Source organism: Octodon degus, unplaced genomic scaffold, assembly GCF_000260255.1.
Source record: "Octodon degus isolate 3935 unplaced genomic scaffold, OctDeg1.0 scaffold00197, whole genome shotgun sequence".
Lineage (NCBI taxonomy): Eukaryota > Metazoa > Chordata > Mammalia > Rodentia > Octodontidae > Octodon > Octodon degus.
Window position 1 is genome coordinate 3,447,211 of NW_004524773.1, and position 16,277 is coordinate 3,463,487.

Sequence of the window (16,277 nt, forward strand, 5' to 3'; positions counted from 1 at the left end):
GCTTTGAACTCACTATGGAGCACAGGCTATCCTCAAACTGAACATTTAGCCATTCCTTAAGGACAGCAACAGACTGTCTTGATCTTCCTTCATCAGAGAATACTCTCATGTTTCTTCATTCCTGAAAGACAGTTCTTGGCTGCTGGACATGAAGCCATCATTTGTCAGGCCTCTGTCCCACTTGCCTTCCTCCTACATTCCACACCCTCACACTCTCAAAGAACACAGGACAAAACATAAATGTAACTCTACAACTTTATTTAGTTAAATGAAGGGATCTGGGTGTTTGTCTAGTCCAGCCGGGTATCAGTGCCTGAACACAAGCAGGAGGCCTAAGAGGATGCCCCCAGAAGAACCTTGACTGGAGGGCCCTGCACCAAAAACCTGGGACTTCTCTAGGATGTTTAGGGCCTCAGTCACTTGGATGCTTCCAATATAATGAAATTTGGCTAAAAGCCTTTCATATTCACGAGCACAGCCCATGAGCAGGAAAGTGGTATTGAGAGACCCTATAAGGAATAAAGAGAAGAATCAGAAACACTTTCAAGGCTCAAGAGAACTTCTTTTCCCAGAGACCTCATGAACCAGAACACCTGCCCTCGGGCACAGCAGCCTTAGCCCTTCTTCCCTGGCATTCCTGTGGCTGGTCCCTTGCACCCCTGTTCCCATCTCCAAATCCTACCAGCATCTCTCAGATATAGGAAGGAACTAGGTAGCACCTAGCATAGACAAGGTATCAGATGAACTTCTCCTCTCACCTGCCTGAAACTTTAAGGTGGAACTGTAACATTCAAGGGCATCGTTAGGGCAAGCCTCGGTCATGACAAAGGGTGGAAGACATTCCTTGCTGTGCTCACCCACACAGGATGGGCAGATATGGGAAGAAAATGCTACCGACTTAGGAGCCTTGGCCTTGAGCTTCACAAAGGGCTGCAGGGTGGTGAGGTTGTTGCAGAGATAGGTCCGACAGACGCGGCTATAGGAAGCAATGGACACTCCGGGTGGAGAGACAAGGTAGGATGTTTGTGGATGATAAGATAAGGCCGAGGTGCAGCCTTTAAAACCCACAACTGCCTTACTGGTCCCTGAGGAACAGAGGATTTGCGATCAGTGTCATTTGCCTCACGCAGACTCCATCCCTTCCACCCTGTGCCTCCTACACCCCCCACTCTGGCCAGCTTTGCTCATCCTTCATGTCTACTCACCGCAGCTGCTGGGCTCTCCTCTGTGTCACCTCATCCTCTGCTCTGCAGGAGCCCCTACATTCCTCCCCCCCTTGGGCCCCATCCTTTTTCTCTTCCTCCAGTGATCTGCCCACTCCCATTCTTCCCCCTTACCCAGCCCACAGAATAAAGTGGAACCCACCCAGCTTTGCAAGAGCCTTAATATGTTTCCAAACACAGAGTAAGGTAAATATATGGAACCCTAGTTCTAGGTACTAAAAATGGAGCTAGGGTCAAACGAGTGAGCAAAAGAGAGTTTATCAAACTATCCCCACTTTACCTGTCTCAATGAATACTAGCGTCTCCTCACAGCCCTCTACCAGCTTACACACCATACTCCTCATCAGAAGCCAGCGCCAGTTAAAGAAGTTAACTCCTCTGAAGAGTGAGGCTGTTGCTTCATAGCACAAAAGAGCTCCAGCCCCTAAAAAAAGAGAATATTTTTCTACTCACCCCCACATATGTATCACCTTCTTAGCCCTCAAGGGCCAACCAGCTCAGCCTCTATGCCCCCTGAAGAACCCAGGCACCCAGTCCTCCTTCCCCCAGTGGCACAGATTGACCTCCCACTTTTGGGAGTCTTATAGCATCCAACCCCACAGGACATACGAGGCAAAAAGGTGATGGCCCACAGGAGGCAGAGCAGCTGCACAGTTGGCAAATGCTGGGGTCCCATGGTTCTGTGTCTGGTCCTGGATGCTAGAGGTCAGTCTGGAGCTATTCTCATCTGGGTTCTTGTGAGACCCTGAGTTCTCTGTCCACCTGCCTCCAGGTCACTGTTTCTAAGGCAGAAAATTGACTGTGTCACTTGCCACCACACAGACTTTCTTGAGACCTTCAGGACACAAATTTCTCACCTTCCTCCAATCTAAACTGCACCCGTAAGCACATCAGCTTTTAAGTATGGCTCCCACTCTCCCACCTAGGTCCTCTCCCTGGCCACGATGGTGATCCAAAGGGCCAGAATTACACAGCTGTGCTCCAGCCGGATGTAATGAGATCACAGTAGCATGAATACTTAAAATACCTGTGTGAAAGTTACTTAGCATATTACTAAGTACCCTTTGATTGAATAAAGAAATTTTAAAATTTAGATTTAAATAATTCTCTCTCTCTCTCTCTCTCACACACACACACACACACACACACACACACACACAATCATATCCAATCTGTTGAAAACTAAAGTCTCTGATTAAGAGTATTGTCGTGCTCATATATTACAGTTATAACAGATATTCTCATGGGGAAGGGGGCAAGGGACTCTGCATTCCTTTTGCAACTTTCCATGAGCCAATAATCACTTCCAAACCAAAAGTCTTTTTTAAACTAGACATCAAAATGTGGGACATAACAAAGCAGTACTTAAACTGCCCTAGTGGGACTTGAACTTGTGTCCTCCTGCCTCAATCACTCTTGGCGCAGGTGTTATAGGCATGAATTACCACACTTGGCATGATTGTATACTTTTTAAAAAACATTTATCAGGAAATAAGAAGCACTGAAAATAAGTATGTTTATGAATTACCTCAAGAAGTTACATAATAAACAAATCAAGCCTCAAAAAAAAGAATGGAAATAAAAAGAACAGCAGTAAAATAGTAAACAACGTTACTTAAAAAAGAAAAAACTTGGGGCTGGAGGTGTGGCTCAATGGTGGAGTGTTCACCTAGCATGCACAGAGCTCCAGGCTTGGTCCCTGGCACTGAAACACATCTAACATTCATTCTTTGAAAAGATTAATCAGATACTTCTTTGTTAATTCAGCTCAAGAAAGAAGATGCAAATAAAATACAGAATAAAAACTGTAGCAGGCCAGGGTACTTTCCTGGCAAACCCAAGGTCCTGAGTTCAATCCTCAGTACAAAAAAAAAAAAAAAAAACCAACCCTGGGAAGTGACAGATAGCATATGTTTTACAAGTAATAAAAGTGGTACTAAGACTGGGCATGGTAGCATGCACCTGTAATCCCAGTGCTTGGGAGGCTGAAAACAGGAGGATCACTATGAGTTCAATCTATGTAATGAGAACCTGTAGACCCTTACTAAAAAATTTAAAAAGTGGTACTAACAATTACACTGATAAATTTGAAAACCTAGATAAAGCGGATAAACTCATTATAAATGCCAAAGTTGGTATAAGAATATATGTAACACCGTAAGCCAACAACTGCCAAGCATCTCTTACAAGTCCACAAGAAACATGGGCCAAGCATGTGAAGACATAATCCTCAGAAAAGCAGACAAGAAAGGCACGAAGTCACCCAAAACCAATAATAATCAAGGAGATGCACCAATTCTGAGCTGTGTCCTTGCTGTACATGTCTTGGACTGCAACTGATAATAATAAAAAAACCAGAAAAAGACAAATGTTGGCAGGAATGTAGGTACAAATTGGGGCGATGGGGGAGAGGACCTGTTTCTAGATACTGATAAGGAAGTCGTGAAGTCTATGTCAGGCTCAACATTGCGTTATAGGAAGAAGTCTGATGACCAAACTAGGTTTATAAGCACCTATTTGTTTTTTGTTTTGGCTTGGGCTTTTGCTTTTTTTTCTTTTTTTTTTTTTTTTTTTGGTTGTTCTGAGCCCAGGTTGGTCTTGAATTCTCAAAGATCCTCCTGCCTTAGCCTCCCAAGTGCTGGTATTACAGGCATGGGCCACCATGCCTGGCTCCTAAACAACTATTTGTGATATAACCTAGGTATACATAATGAAAATTTCCCCATCAGGTGTCTGAAGCTTCAGTATTAATGTGATAGTGAGTTGAAGTAACAAACCATTTCAGGGCCCAGGGAGATAGCTCAGTACAATAAGCACTTGCCTGGCAAATGCAAGGGCCTGAGTTCAATCCCCGGTTCTGCCAAAACAAAAAAATTCCTTCCTGAAACCAGCTGAATGCACACTATGCAGGGGATGCCCACCACAGAAAACAAAACAGCAGTTAAAAGGGCCAGCCAAACAGCTCAGCAGATTAAAGTGCCTGCAAGCAGGCGCAGGGGCCCAGAGGCCCAGGGTTCAATCCCTGGGCCTGCTGAGACAGCAATTGAGACTGGGCGTAGTGGTGCATGCCTGTAATCCCAGCTCTTGGGAAGTTGTAAACAGGCGGATCTAGTAGTAAAACCCTGAATATCCTGTAGACTCTTCCCCCACCCCCCCAAAAAAGCAGCAGTAAAAACAACCAGTTAGAGATACACATGCACCTGGACAGATCATAAAAGTACCATGCTGATTATTTTAAATAGTAAATAACAGTGTCACTCATGTATATCCAGGTGTGGTGACACACACATAATCCCACTGGTGTGAGGGCGATGGATGCAGGAAGATTGAAAGTTGGATGCCACCATGGACAATTTATGGGTGGGGGAAGACACATGCTTATAATCCTAGCACTCAGGAGGCTGAGACAGGAGGATCATTGTGAGTTTAAGACCAGCCTGAGGTACAAAGTGAGCTCAAGGTCAGCCTGAACTGCATAGTGAGACCCTGTCTTTAAAAAAAAGGTTTGGGGCCGAGGAGATGGCTCAATGGAATAAGACCTTCCCTGGCAAGCACAAGGGCCTGAGTTCAATCCCCGGTTCCACAAAAAAATTAAAATTTTAAAATTTTTAAAAAAGGTTAGGATTGTAGCTCAGGGATAAAGTGCTTACCTAATATGCATGAGGCCCTGAGTTCAATCCCTAGTACCATAAAAGTACTTTTTAAATCTTGGAAGAACACACACAAATCAAAAGACCCACAGAATGACTTCCTGCAGAAAAGTTAAGGAATGAAATCAAGGAATAAGTATTAGTGGAAATAACCAAAGCAATGTAGGAAGGAATACAATATTCAGAAGTCTTACCCTCAAAGAGTAAATTTGTGGGGCCAGGGAGATAGCTTAGTATAAGCACTTGCCTGGCAAGAGCAAGGGACTGAGTTCAATCCCCGGTTCTGCTAATAAATAAAAGTAAATTTGTAATCTTTACCCCTCCTTTTACAGGCTATGCAATCCTGTGCAATTTATTGAACTCTGGGCATCCCCTGCATATTGTGCATTCACTTGGTTTCAGGAGAGAATGGTTTGTTGCTTCAACTCACCATCATGTTAATACTGTAGCCTCAGATACCTGATGTGGAAATTTTCATTATGTATACCAAGGATAAATCACAAATAGGTGTTTATAAACCTACTTTGACTAAATATGGTCAGACTTCTTCCTACAATATAATGTTGAGCCTGAGATAGACTTCTCAACTTCTTTGTTCATCAGCGTCTAAAAAAAAAAAAGGTTCTGTCCACCCTCACCCCAATTTGTACCTACATTCCTGGCAAGCACAAGACCTGAGTTCAATTCCAGATATGAAGAGGGAGGTAGGGAGGGAAGGAGGGAAGGAGAAAGACAGAGAGAGGAAAAGAGGTGAAGAAAGAATTAAAAAAAAATTTATGTATATGTACCAACACCACAGAAGGAATGTAAACAATACATGCTGCAACTGTGTGCTAATAAAAGAAACCCTGGCTCAGCTGGAAAAATATACTACTACATCTCATAGGGTCACTGTAAAAAGCAATAAGATTATTAATAGGAAGTGCTAGGCAAATGCTAAATTATGTAAATGTTATCTCCCCCTCCTCCCTACCCATTTAAAAGATCAGATTCAGTCTCTTAAACTGGCATTTACACCTCCACTCATTCACCTCACCAGACCCTCAGACCGGCTCCAAACAACTTTTCCAACGTTATCTAGAACAGCTCCGCCGCACAGCAGTCCAGCTGGAGCTCACTTCTGCCCCCTTTTTCAGCTGGGAGGGCACAGATACACGGGTCTCTCCAGAATCTGTGGCAATCAAAGAAGTCAAAGCCCACAGAAAAGATGGGAGATGGGAAGGGGGAATTAAGGCTGACAGCGGGTAAAACAGAGGGGTTGGGGGGATCAAAGGAGGCTGCACACACCAGCCTGGGGTGCAAAACGACAGGACTCAACAAGCAGGGACCCAAGCAGAAAAGATTTGAAATCCTAAAGAAACTATGACGGGATGGTCATGGCACTTTGCACGGAGACAGCACGGCAAAGATGCAGGAAAATGAGGCGTGGGGCACACAGTTGGGGGAGGGGACTCGGTGCACAAGAGAGGGGGAACCAGGTCGCGCCTCCTTCGCATCCAGATACTGCAAGTACAGAGAAAAAGCGACACAGGGCAAGATGGGAGGGGAAGACGGGAGGGGAAGACAGGAGGGGGCTTTAGGGAGCTACAAGGAAGAGGGCGACCTGAGAAGAACGAAATTCGTGAAGGAAAAGCGCACAGAAGGTGTGCAGGGCCACAAGGACAAACTTAGGAAACAGGCTTTCAAGGGAATGGAGCGGCAGGAGGACGCGGTCCAAAGAGGAACAAGACAGGCAGCGGCAGTTGGACACACACACACACACACACACACACACACACAAAATGGGTGCAACTTGAGAAAATGCGGGGGTCGGGGAGGGAACACAGGAAAGGGAATGGCACATGAGAAGGGGAGCTCGGGAATTAAAGAACCGGGAGGTGGCGAGAGAAAGTGCAAGGAGGCCACGCAGCGAGAACAAGCCAGCCGGTGCCGTCCTGCAGGAGAGCGCAGGCCGGAGAAGGGCGTGGCGGCGGCGCATGCGCATGCGCATGCGCAGGCCGCCTGGATAACGCTCGCGAGGTGAGGCAGGTGAGGCCGAACCTACTGTTCCTGGGGGGCAGGGCCGGCCTCGGGCCTGGAGACAGTACTCGACGCCTCATTGGCCGCCTCCCCTTAAAAGGAATAGTCTGGAAATGCCAGCCACAGTGGGGGGCAGAGTAACGGGCGCGAGACTCAACTCGACGCGCTATTGGCTGGCCTGATACTCTGCCGCCGGGAGATGGCCAAAGGGAGAAGGGGGCGGGCCTTCAGCGCACCATCTCAAACCGAATTGGCTGCCCACGTGGCTGGTGCTCGAAGCTCATTGGTCCTTCTAAGATAGTGAGGGAAAACTAGCGCGAGCGTAACCGTTCCTCACACCATTTTCTCTCCCTTACCAGAGGCTTCCTCTCCTCTGAGTGACTCCGCTCGAGGCTGTGGTAACCACGGGGTGGCGGAATGAACACGAGCCCTCCCCGCCCTCTCCCTACTGCTTCTCCCTTGCACGGGATCCGCTCCGAGCCCCGGGACCCCCACCCAGCCCCCAAGCTCCTCTTTCCCGCCTCGCGCCCCTTGCTCCCCCTCCGCCCCTCCCTGGGCACGGCGCGTTCCTCGTGCCCTGCCCCCTTCCTGACACCCTGGAGCTCGGCGGAGCCTCGGGCAGGCGTTTGTGGGGGCGGCTGCTGGGGGGGTTGCTCGGCAGTAATGGTTACAAGGGAAAGGGAAGGTGCGCGGGCGGGGTTCGCTGTTGGAAGCGGGCGGCGGCCGTAAGTGCTGGGTACAGAGGAGTGGGAGGGAAATTTGGCGTCCTGAGGAGACGCTTTGCCCTTGAACGAGGCCCAGCGCGTGGCCAGGATTCGGTAAACATTTGTAGAATGAAGTAGTGAATGAAAATAACTGTTGAAAGTGGGAAGGGAATCCTTGGGAATAAGGTAATTACTGAGGGTAATAAAACAGAATCAAGCTGAAGGAAAGCAAGGGGCAGACTGAACTGCAGGGCATAGGTTGGACTAAGAATTGACGAGAGTATAAAAGTATTCTTTGGCAAGTGGGTGTGAGGCAGGAGGATCATTGCGAGCTTGAGACCAGCTTGGCCTACAAAGTGAGCTCAAGGTCAACATGAACTCTGTAGCGAGACCTGGTCTCGAAAAAACCACAAAAAAAAATTTTTTTTTGGACCCAGGCTTCTTGGTGGTATACATCTGTAAAGGTTGAAAGTGAAGTGTGAGTACCAGTTGGGCAATTTAGTGCGACTGTTTCAAAAATAAAGGGGGCTGGGGGTATAGCTCAATGACTATGCCTGTGGAAATGGAGATAGATGATAGATAGATAGATAGATAGATAGATAGATAGATAGATAAGGTGTATATGCCTAGGACTGGAAAAATACAAAAGGATAGGATGACCGTTGTTGATAAGGATGCCAGGGAAAACCTGGGTGGAACAGAGTGTTTGAGGGAAAGGAATGTGGGCAAGAGGAGCCTGGGGGAGGGGAGGATGTTTATGCCCATGGCTGGGATACATCATGGGAAAGTGTTCAAGTGAGTGAAAGATGCTGTTTTGAAAGAATACTTGAGAAAAGAGAGGAGAAAAATTTCTTAGGAAAGAACCAATGAGAAAGGTTGTGGAGTGAAGAAAGGAAAAATCAGAGTAAAAACAGGGTCCAGAAGAGGGATAGGATTGAAAAACACATATGTGGCCTCCCAGAGCAGTAGAGTTGGTTAAGAGGAAGTCTTACATAGTCATCCTATCTTCCACCTGCCCGTAGATCCATGGAACCCAGTGAAGCGCCTGCTGTCCACAACTGCACTGCTGACTCTGCCTCAGAAGTTGAGACCAAAGCCATCCAGGGCACAGAGCTTATCCCCAGAAGAGCTGTTAGTCGCTCTCCAACTTGTGCTCGCTGCCGGAATCATGGCATCACGGCCCATCTCAAGGGCCATAAGCGCCTCTGCCTCTTTCAGGCTTGCGAGTGCCACAAATGTGTCCTCATCCTGTGAGTATGAGGTCTAAGGAGGGGAGGTGGATGGGCTCCCTCTAGAGGGTGGATGGCTTTTGATTTGCAGCCCACTCCTTCTTTTAGGGAACGTCGGAGGATCATGGCTGCCCAGGTGGCTTTGCGCAGGCAGCAGGAGGCCCAGCTAAAGAGACACCTCGCTCAGGGACTGGTGAGAAGAGGGACAACCCCTCTCAAAGTCCCCATCCACGTTAAGAAAGAAGCTACTCAGTCAGGAGTCCCCTGTGAGTGTCTCTGGCTGCAGATTTGGCAGGGATTTGGGTGTAGAAAGTATAAATAGGGAAAAGAGTTCCCACCACTTAAGGGGCATGTTGTCTTGGACAAGCTGTTTTTACTCTCTGGGTTTCAGATTCCCAACTATAAAATACAACCAAGTGCAGTAAAATCTTTGGGTAGAAAATGGTTAGACAGATGGGTATGGTGGCACACCCTTGTAAATCCCAGCACTGCAGAGATTAAAGCAAGAGGAACACCATGAGTTCAAGGCCAGTCTGGGATGCATAGTGATACCCTGTCTCATAAAAATAAATAAAAGAAAAAAGAAAATGGTCAGACAGAAAAACTCAAATGGAATTTGAGAAGGAAAGTAGTCCAGAAAAAGAGTTCACTAGAGCTTTCTCTTCCTACTTCCTCACAGCTGGAAAGGAGAACCTAGCACCCTTGCCTCAGAATCTACTTGGGGCAATCCCACTGGCACTTACACCCCCTGGGAAGGTAAGTAGATGCTATGCCCTGAAGGGAGTGGCTTCTACCCTATCTCCTACCCAGACCCCTTCCTCAGTACTCTCAACATCTGGATTCTAGTCCCATACCCCACTCACTATGTAATCATGGGCAAGTCACTTCTGTGGGAAAAATGAAAGGGTAGGATTTTAGGGCCCACCCATGGTTTTGGGGTCCTGTTCCATCCTAGAACATATCTCTTCCTTCTCCAGCTTTGTACCTGACTGACTTATGCCCTCTACTCTTACAGGAGAACTCCTGTGGGCCTCTGCTGCTTAGCCGTCCCCCGGAAGCCTTGCCTTTGCCTTGGACTCCAGTGCCTCCCAGCCCTTGGGGCCATGGACACTGGCTGCCTCCTGGCCTCTCCATGCCACCCCCAGTGGTGTGTCGCTTCCTCTGCCAAGAACCTGCTGTCCCTCTGCATCCCTTCTCTGGTAGGAAAAGAATTCAACATTCACTCAGTGTCAGTTTGCCAATGTATCAGAAAAGAAAAAGGAAAGGGACACAGGTGAGGAGAGGGAATACAGAGCTGTGACTTCTGATCCCTGTACACTCTCCATTCTCTTGTCTTCCTTAGGTTTTGACCCTGGTACCTCCCTCCGGCTGCCCACTCATGGGTCCCTCCCAGCCTTCCCAGGATCTCGCTCAGTACTGAGAGCTCCTCCTCCGGGAGAGCCCCAAGGGCCCCCTAGTCTGCCACACACGTGAGTATAGACAGATGGATGTGTATTTTTCCAAACATAACTCTTGTTATGAATACCACAGTGGATGATAAAGAAGAAAAGTTCCCAGACTATCAATAGGCCATGCAGAGTGCTCATAGATCTACTGTGTCCTAGCTGTGAATCTTTGGACAAGTATCTAAATATGTCTGAGCCTGTTTTTTTATCAGTAAATAGAAGATGCTATTTCTCTAATGTTTTTGTAATACTTAATAATAATGTGGGGTTGAGGAGATAGCTCAGCAGTCTAAGGGCCTGCCTGGCAAGTGCAAGGACCTGAGTTTGATTCCCTGAACCAAGAGACAGACAGAAGATAAGATTGCCTACTGAGGCTCATGATGGGAAGATCCTCAGAGGCCCAAGAGAGAAAGCATCCTGAGGGTGGTCTGTGCTCACCTTCAAATTCCAAGGAAATAGACTACTAGGGAAGGGAAGCGAAACCAGATCTGGCAGAGAAGGGTCCATAATGCCAGTACCTCTAGATATGTTGTCCTTTTTTTTTTTTTAACTGACTTTAAAAGCTGGGGTTGGTGGCACATGCCTGTAATCCTAGTACTTGGAAGACTGAAGCAAGAGGACTGCTGTGAGTTTGAGGCCAACCTGGGCTACATAGTGAGTTTAAGGCCAGCCTGTACTGCAAAGCAAGACCATGTATCAAAAACATAAAAAGTACACTCACACCAATGATATTCTGTAGTCTGTAGAGTAATCTGGGAAGAAAAGTTGTTGGTCATTTTCATTCTATAGAAAACAAAGCAAGCCAAGACAAGGCACAACACTTACCCAAACCCACAAAGCAGGCCCAGGTAGATAGCTCAGTAGAATAAGTGCTTGCCTGGCAAGCACAGGGTCCTGAGTTCAATCCCCAACACTGAAGGGAAAAAAAAAAAAAAACAACACAAAGCTCAATGGGCCAGTAGGCTCTCAGAATGCTAATCCTCATGTCTATTTATTGTTTAATCCCCCTGGCATCTCTTCTTACTTCTAGATGCTCAACTGTGATATTCCAGTCCTGTGGTGCTCCAGACTCACTTCTGCTACAGCCACAGGTCCTGGAAAAGAAGTGGCATTCAAGACCCAGGGAGGAGGTTGAGCCTGGAGAAGGGAAAAGCAAGGGAATGTGAAAGAACTGAAAGATAGAGGGGAACATAGAGGGGCGGGCAGAAATGGTGGTTCCCAGGCTGCTTTTCTCTTTCCTTTGCAGGCTCCTGGATCCTCTCGCCTGGCCTGGACATCTCCCCCCTCAGAGTGGCAGCTGCAGCAGGAGGCAGCTGAGGCTCTTGTAGGTCTGAAAGACTCATCTCAGGCTCCCCGACTGACCCCTTCTGTATCCCCCAACCCCACCTGGATCTCCCTACTTCACCCCTGTGCCCCAACAGGTAACCTGCTTCCCAAAAGGAGAGGGTGCCCTAAGGGTGGTTGGGAATGATTACCAGAATAAGCAGGGACTAACCAAGGAGATAGGAGGTCAACAAATTGAATGTCCTCAAGTTCAGATCCCCAGGCTCTTTAGCCTGGTCTCTGGGATTTCACCTAAGGGTTGTTTAGTGAGTCACCTTTACCAGTTTTGTGCCCAACAGCAAATGTTCAGTGTCAACATATCAAGGGGAAAAAAATAAAATAAAAAAATAAGATAATCAAGAAAAATGAGGCCCTTAGAGAGGTAGGGACTTGTCCAAAGGCATATAGCAAGATAATTTGGAGCCTGGTCTCGTGACTCCAGCCCAAGTTCTCTCTCTCCAGACCCTAGCCACCTGCTGAAGTCTGGAGAGGGAATGAAGAAGTAACCAGGGTCTGGCCTGGGAGGAGGTAACTGCCTTCCAGGAGCTTCCATTCTAGTTGGGGAACCGAGGTGCCTTCACAAGTATCAATGACAAGACCTGAGGAATTCTGAAGAGTGGAAACACTCAGGAGGACAGAGAAGAAGGCTGAGAGTCCTCCTGTCCAATTGTGGATTGGCCTAGAGGAACTTCTGAAATAGGGAGTCATGAGGCTGCACAGGCTTCTGACTATGGCCTACTGGACTTAAGAGTCTAGACCACCAACTGTACAACAGGGAACCAGGGAATGTTTCTGAAATAGGCAGAAATATATTCAGAGACCCTGAACTTTAGGAAGGCAAGGATGGTGGGTTTGATGAAAGGGCAAGACTGGAAATGAGGAAATCAGCAAGGAGGGGGGCTTTGTAATAAACCAGGTGAACAAGCATGAGGCCTGGATCAGATGGGGCAAACAGGGAGTTTCTGGGAGGGAAAATGGATGTGACCTGGTCCTGCCGCTTCCTGCTTGCCTATAGCTCCCACTGGAGGAAGAGGATTCCAGCCTGTTGGACCCTCTCTTCGATCCAGCCCAGCTCCCTCTGTCTCTCTGCATATTGGGCGTCTGGGGTCCATCTCCCTCCTGAGCTAGAATCCAGAAGTGGAGGATGCCTCAATGGGGTAGGGAGGTGAAAACCTATGGGCAATACATACCTGGTGTTTTACTTAGGGATTTTGAACGGAATTTAAAGTAATACAAGCTTCAATATTTTTTTAAACATTTAAGCACTTCAATTAGCTTTCAGTTCCTTTTGTAGTATGGGCATTTCCTTGACCAAAAGTGTATATTCTAATACCCCTCCTTGGGCCTATTTAAATCCCCAAGAAAGAGAAAGTTGTACAATTTAAACTGACAAGGATCTGAATACATTTTTTGTACGAGTTCATGTGTTATTAACCTGTGCTCTCATGTCTTCATGCACATGAAAACAGTATTTCATTTTGTGTTTAGGTTTGTGTAAGCAAAAAATAAACTTTTGTTGCTTTAAGTCACTGAGAGTTGGGGATTATGTCGTCACAACCTAACCTAGTCTATTCTGACTGAAAGAAAGGACTTGTTCAATTTACTTCTCAAAATGAAATCTGCTATTCAATAACTACTACAAATAAACACAAACTTGATTATTTTATGGTCAGATTAGAGTGATAGAAGAAAACAGTGCTGTATTCACTGAAGGAGCAATTATCCTTGATGTACCAGACATAGTTTTCTGACATCCAAAGGGTTGCAGATTTTTATTAATTTTTGTAATTACAATGGTACTTTTTTTTTTTCAGGATAACTTCTTTATTAAGCAAAATGAACAACACACAAAGGCTAATGAGCAACTAGGCCCCACTAAAGTACACAGCAAAGCAAGGCAACATTATCAAACAGGGCGTGATTGCATAGAAGAAAGCAGAGGTGTCAGAGTTCAAACTGGCACACACATAGTTATCTAAGGCAAAGTGGTGGCAAAGAAGAGTTACTTGTTCCGCATTATATAAATAAGAGCAGAAAATTCATGGGAAGCCATGCAGAAGCATCGTGTGTCACACAGATTCCTCCAGTTGAGTCCAGGGACTATAAACACTATTACCTTCCTTGTAAAGTATGATTGTACCTCTGCTCATAGCCTGAACTAAACCAAGGAGCAGCTCCACACTCAATGTCTTTGGGTAACATCTAACCAGTAGGATTATTCACAATCAGACTAACAGAATGTCTTTTAAGGTAATGAATTAGATCGCTGTTTAGGTTTCTTCAGAATTTAATTTGGCCCCATATTTGTCCTGCTTTAAGATCCAAAGAAAGTTGTATTGAGTTTTTATTGGTGATTCTGAGTATATGCGTTTATAACATTTAAATGTGAGAGATGAATTTAACATATTAAAAGTTCTATAGCATCTGTTCAGAAAGGATTATATACTATACAAACTAGTGAAGTCATACAAAACCATTTTTCATTGTCTTTTCAACTGAGAAGAATCCTATTCAGCACGCTTCTCCTCCTGAGGTGGTTCATACTGAGCAAGCTTTGCTTTCAGTTTTTTATTTTCTTCTATAGTAGCTTCATATTTCTCTTTCATTTCTGCCAATTCTAGGCGAAGCTGCTCAATTTCTGGATTTTCTGGGGTAGCAGCTCCTAAGTGATGCTTTAAAAAATCCAAGGCACTAGTAGGTTTCTCTGGTTCTTCGTATAAGGCTACCAACACCTTGGCCAACATGTCCAGCACCCCTGACTTCTCCAAGTACCTCCGGAACTGCTCGCGCTTCGAGTCAGCGGCTTTGTAATGGGCCATAGTGACGGGGCGACGGCGTAGCTGGCGCCGGAGACCGTGGCCGGCGGGCTCCTACAATGGTACTTTGGCTCACAAACTTAACTTGTTTTACAGTTTTTGAGACGAAGGCCATGGTTGTGTTTGTATGAGGAAGATAGCCATGGTTGTGTTTGTCTCTGATGTGAAGTTTATGAGTTGAAGCAAAATTTTATTGAACACTTTTTTTCTAATGTATTTGGCTGTTGCAGGGTCTCACTATGCAGCTTGGACTTGTGGTTATCCTCCTGCTTTCAGCCCCTCCAGGGCTGGGATTACAGGTGTGGCATTGAACAGGAATCAAAGAGCGGTCCCTGCGCTTGCCTAAGCTTGCCTAGGCTTGCCTAAACAGGAGCTTTAGTCCACTGAGCTATCACTTAGACCCTACTGAACACTTTTGAAAACCGAATTGTTTGTGAATGAAAGCATTCATGAATGGAGATGCTACTCCATTAGTACGTGTTTGCAGTACTGGGTGATTTTACTTGTTGTGAGGCGTTGGTGCATGTACATAATACATCTCAATTCTTTTTATTCCCCTTTTCCCCTCCTCCCCTCCTCCCTCTACCTCTAGATGCTCTTCCCATCAGAGGGTTGCAAATTGAAATAACTACAAGACCAATTATATTACACCCATGAGTGTAGAAAGCCAGGTGGAGACTGGCAAACAGAACGCATCCATAGCTAAAAAGCAGCCTGTTTTTGGCCCTAATGGATTGTTGCCAAGCAAAGCATAGACTCAGTATCTCAACATTTTTTATTTTCGAAAGAAACTGGGAAACTAGATTTCTATATTCAACATCTTAATTTTTCAGTACTAAGTATTGAACCCAAAGCCTTGTACAGGCAAAGACTCTACCACTGAGTTATATCTGTAGCCCAACATCTTAATTCTCCAATAACACTGGCAGTTTTCTTCTTTAAATCTTATGTGGGCCGGCTGGCCAAATAGCTCAGTGTATTACAGCGCCTGCTTAGGCAGACGCAGCAGGCCGAATTCGATCACCAGTGTGCTGTGCTGGCCCCACCCCCAGGAAGCGCTGAGACAGTGACTGAGACTGGGCATGGCTGAGACTGGGCGTGGTGGTGTGTGCCTGTAATCCCAGCTCTTTAGAAGGCTGAACACAGGCGGATCACTGTGAGTCCAATCTACATAGCAATCCCCTATAGATCCGGTAGACCCTTACTGAAAAATACAAAAATCAACCAATCAATCAATCTTATGTGAACTAAATGAAATATATCTTCAGGCAACTTTGGCAATGGACTGCCATATTGGTGATAATATAAAATACCATTTTCCAGGGCTGCAGAGATAGCTCAGTAGTCTAAGTGCCTGCCTGGCAAGCACAAAGACCAAGGTTCAATCCCCAGTACCACAGACCTAGATTCAGTCCCTGGCACCACATGCCATGGCAGCTCCAGAGTCCTGGGCACACTGTGCAAGCCACCGAAACTGGGCATGATGACATATATCTGTAATCCCAGACTGGGGAGGCTGACACAGGAGGATCACTATGAATCCAAGCTGTGTAGTGAGACCCTGTATCAAATAAATAAATGAATAAAAAGGTTTTTTCTTAAGTAGGGAGGTTCATGTGTCCAAATGTAAATGAATCCATAAAAGGTTAAAGATAATCATTACCATTTATTGAGTACCCACTATATTTGATTCACATATATCTTCATAGCAACCCTATAAGCCATGCATTATTTCTTTTTACTAATAAATGGAAAATCTTAAAATGACCTGCCGGTCGGGCTCCGCCATGGCGTACCGGGGTCAGGGCCAGAAAGTCCAGAAGGTGATGGTGCAGCCCATCAACCTCATCTTCAGATACTTGCAGAAT

At 46.1% G+C, this 16,277-nt stretch overlaps 3 protein-coding genes across 9 annotated transcripts; 1 reads left to right on the forward strand and 2 right to left on the reverse strand.

Moving 5' to 3' along the window:
* Nucleotides 1-290: 290 nt before the first annotated feature.
* Nucleotides 291-7,307, reverse strand: Lypd4 (LY6/PLAUR domain containing 4). 4 transcript variants are annotated; one of them, XM_023704537.1, is made up of 5 exons: nucleotides 7,249-7,307; nucleotides 1,833-2,005; nucleotides 1,504-1,647; nucleotides 759-1,085; nucleotides 291-509 (listed from the first exon to the last, which is right to left on the reverse strand). In XM_023704537.1, exons 2-5 carry the CDS (start codon nucleotides 1,897-1,899, stop codon nucleotides 307-309), a joined length of 741 nt encoding a protein of 246 aa, XP_023560305.1. In that variant the 5' UTR covers nucleotides 1,900-2,005; nucleotides 7,249-7,307; the 3' UTR covers nucleotides 291-306. The 4 variants fall into 4 exon arrangements, with proteins under 4 accessions (XP_023560305.1, XP_023560304.1, XP_023560303.1 ...); XM_023704536.1 differs by lacking the exon at nucleotides 7,249-7,307 and adding an exon at nucleotides 6,918-6,951; XM_023704535.1 differs by lacking the exon at nucleotides 7,249-7,307 and adding an exon at nucleotides 5,910-6,244.
* On the forward strand, nucleotides 7,243-12,983 carry Dmrtc2 (DMRT like family C2). Of its 4 annotated transcripts, none has more exons than XM_023704534.1 (9): nucleotides 7,243-7,290; nucleotides 8,619-8,846; nucleotides 8,934-9,091; nucleotides 9,505-9,581; nucleotides 9,841-10,024; nucleotides 10,168-10,294; nucleotides 11,301-11,361; nucleotides 11,517-11,691; nucleotides 12,609-12,983. In XM_023704534.1, the coding sequence occupies exons 2-9, from the start codon at nucleotides 8,623-8,625 to the stop codon at nucleotides 12,719-12,721; spliced, it is 1,119 nt and encodes a 372-aa protein (XP_023560302.1). In that variant the 5' UTR covers nucleotides 7,243-7,290; nucleotides 8,619-8,622; the 3' UTR covers nucleotides 12,722-12,983. The 4 variants fall into 4 exon arrangements, with proteins under 4 accessions (XP_023560302.1, XP_023560298.1, XP_023560299.1 ...); XM_023704530.1 differs by lacking the exon at nucleotides 12,609-12,983 and adding an exon at nucleotides 12,056-12,106; XM_023704531.1 differs by lacking the exons at nucleotides 7,243-7,290; nucleotides 12,609-12,983 and adding exons at nucleotides 7,520-7,577; nucleotides 12,056-12,106.
* Nucleotides 12,984-14,051: 1,068 nt separating this feature from the next.
* LOC101570625 (c-Myc-binding protein-like) lies at nucleotides 14,052-14,412 on the reverse strand. The gene has a single exon (XM_012517631.2). The coding sequence runs from the start codon at nucleotides 14,410-14,412 to the stop codon at nucleotides 14,101-14,103; it is 312 nt and encodes a 103-aa protein (XP_012373085.1). The 3' UTR covers nucleotides 14,052-14,100.
* Nucleotides 14,413-16,277: the final 1,865 nt, after the last annotated feature.

What these genes read in the sequence shown, in the direction of transcription:
- Lypd4 (XM_023704537.1), bottom strand. Translation starts at nt 1,899, where the DNA reads ATGGGACCCCAGCATTTGCCAACTGTGCAGCTGCTCTGCCTCCTGTGG. An exon ending in GCTAGTATTCATTGAGACAG is followed by an intron (nt 1,086 to 1,503) that starts GTAAAGTGGGGA and finishes TCTGTTCCTCAG; the next exon opens with GGACCAGTAAGGCAGTTGTG. An exon ending in CACCTTAAAGTTTCAGGCAG is followed by an intron (nt 510 to 758) that starts GTGAGAGGAGAA and finishes TATTCCTTATAG; the next exon opens with GGTCTCTCAATACCACTTTC.
- LOC101570625 (XM_012517631.2), bottom strand. Translation starts at nt 14,412, where the DNA reads ATGGCCCATTACAAAGCCGCTGACTCGAAGCGCGAGCAGTTCCGGAGG.
- Dmrtc2 (XM_023704534.1), top strand. Translation starts at nt 8,623, where the DNA reads ATGGAACCCAGTGAAGCGCCTGCTGTCCACAACTGCACTGCTGACTCT. An exon ending in TACTCAGTCAGGAGTCCCCT is followed by an intron (nt 9,092 to 9,504) that starts GTGAGTGTCTCT and finishes ACTTCCTCACAG; the next exon opens with CTGGAAAGGAGAACCTAGCA. An exon ending in CCCTCTGCATCCCTTCTCTG is followed by an intron (nt 10,025 to 10,167) that starts GTAGGAAAAGAA and finishes TGTCTTCCTTAG; the next exon opens with GTTTTGACCCTGGTACCTCC.